Source organism: Penaeus monodon, chromosome 20, assembly GCF_015228065.2.
Source record: "Penaeus monodon isolate SGIC_2016 chromosome 20, NSTDA_Pmon_1, whole genome shotgun sequence".
Classification (NCBI taxonomy): Eukaryota; Metazoa; Arthropoda; class Malacostraca; order Decapoda; family Penaeidae; genus Penaeus; species Penaeus monodon.
In genome coordinates, this window is record NC_051405.1 from 1,136,781 (window position 1) to 1,137,337 (window position 557).

The 557-nt window shown below is 41.8% G+C and overlaps 1 protein-coding gene across 1 annotated transcript in view; it reads left to right on the top strand.

Annotated features, from left to right (window-relative positions):
- Nucleotides 1-557, top strand: part of LOC119585565 — a 72,332-nt gene that overhangs the window by 69,283 nt on the left and 2,492 nt on the right. The window contains exon 20 of the mRNA XM_037934233.1: nucleotides 269-459. Coding sequence (XP_037790161.1) covers nucleotides 269-337 — 69 coding nt within the window. The 3' untranslated portion in view covers nucleotides 338-459. The remainder of the gene's footprint in view (nucleotides 1-268; nucleotides 460-557) is intronic.

Sequence of the window (557 nt, forward strand, 5' to 3'; positions counted from 1 at the left end):
AATTTTGTTTGCCTTTTCCCTCCAAGACTCGAGAATTATTATCGTAGTTATTTGAAAAAAAATTGTCCTTATTCATCTTTACGCCAAACATTGCGTAATATATGTGATGTGCTATTCACATGATGTGCTATCCAAAACAAGGGATCGCAACAAGAAAAAGTTTCTGTGTTTTGCGTAATATTATTATACACAGAAGTTAATTAATGTAGACAAGTCCTTATGAGAAAGCGTGTGTGGATTTACTTCACTCTTACCTTACCTCCTACAGAGTAACACAGGAATGCCTAGGATCAGAAGATGCTGTGCAAGTTTGTATGGATTCCTGGGAGAGCGATGAGCCCAGTCTTGGCTTCGACAGTGTGCTGGAGAAGAGGTGGCTTGCTCCCCATGTCCGCACCTACAACTTGCAGATGGCTGCGCCTGGAGACCCAGTCATCATCACCATCACTGACCCCGAAGGTAGTTAAGACCATTTTGGCTCTACGGTGGGCGTAAAAAGAGTATTTCCATGCTGATTTACACTCATCCGTATAGAAAACATTCTGCATAATGTGTAG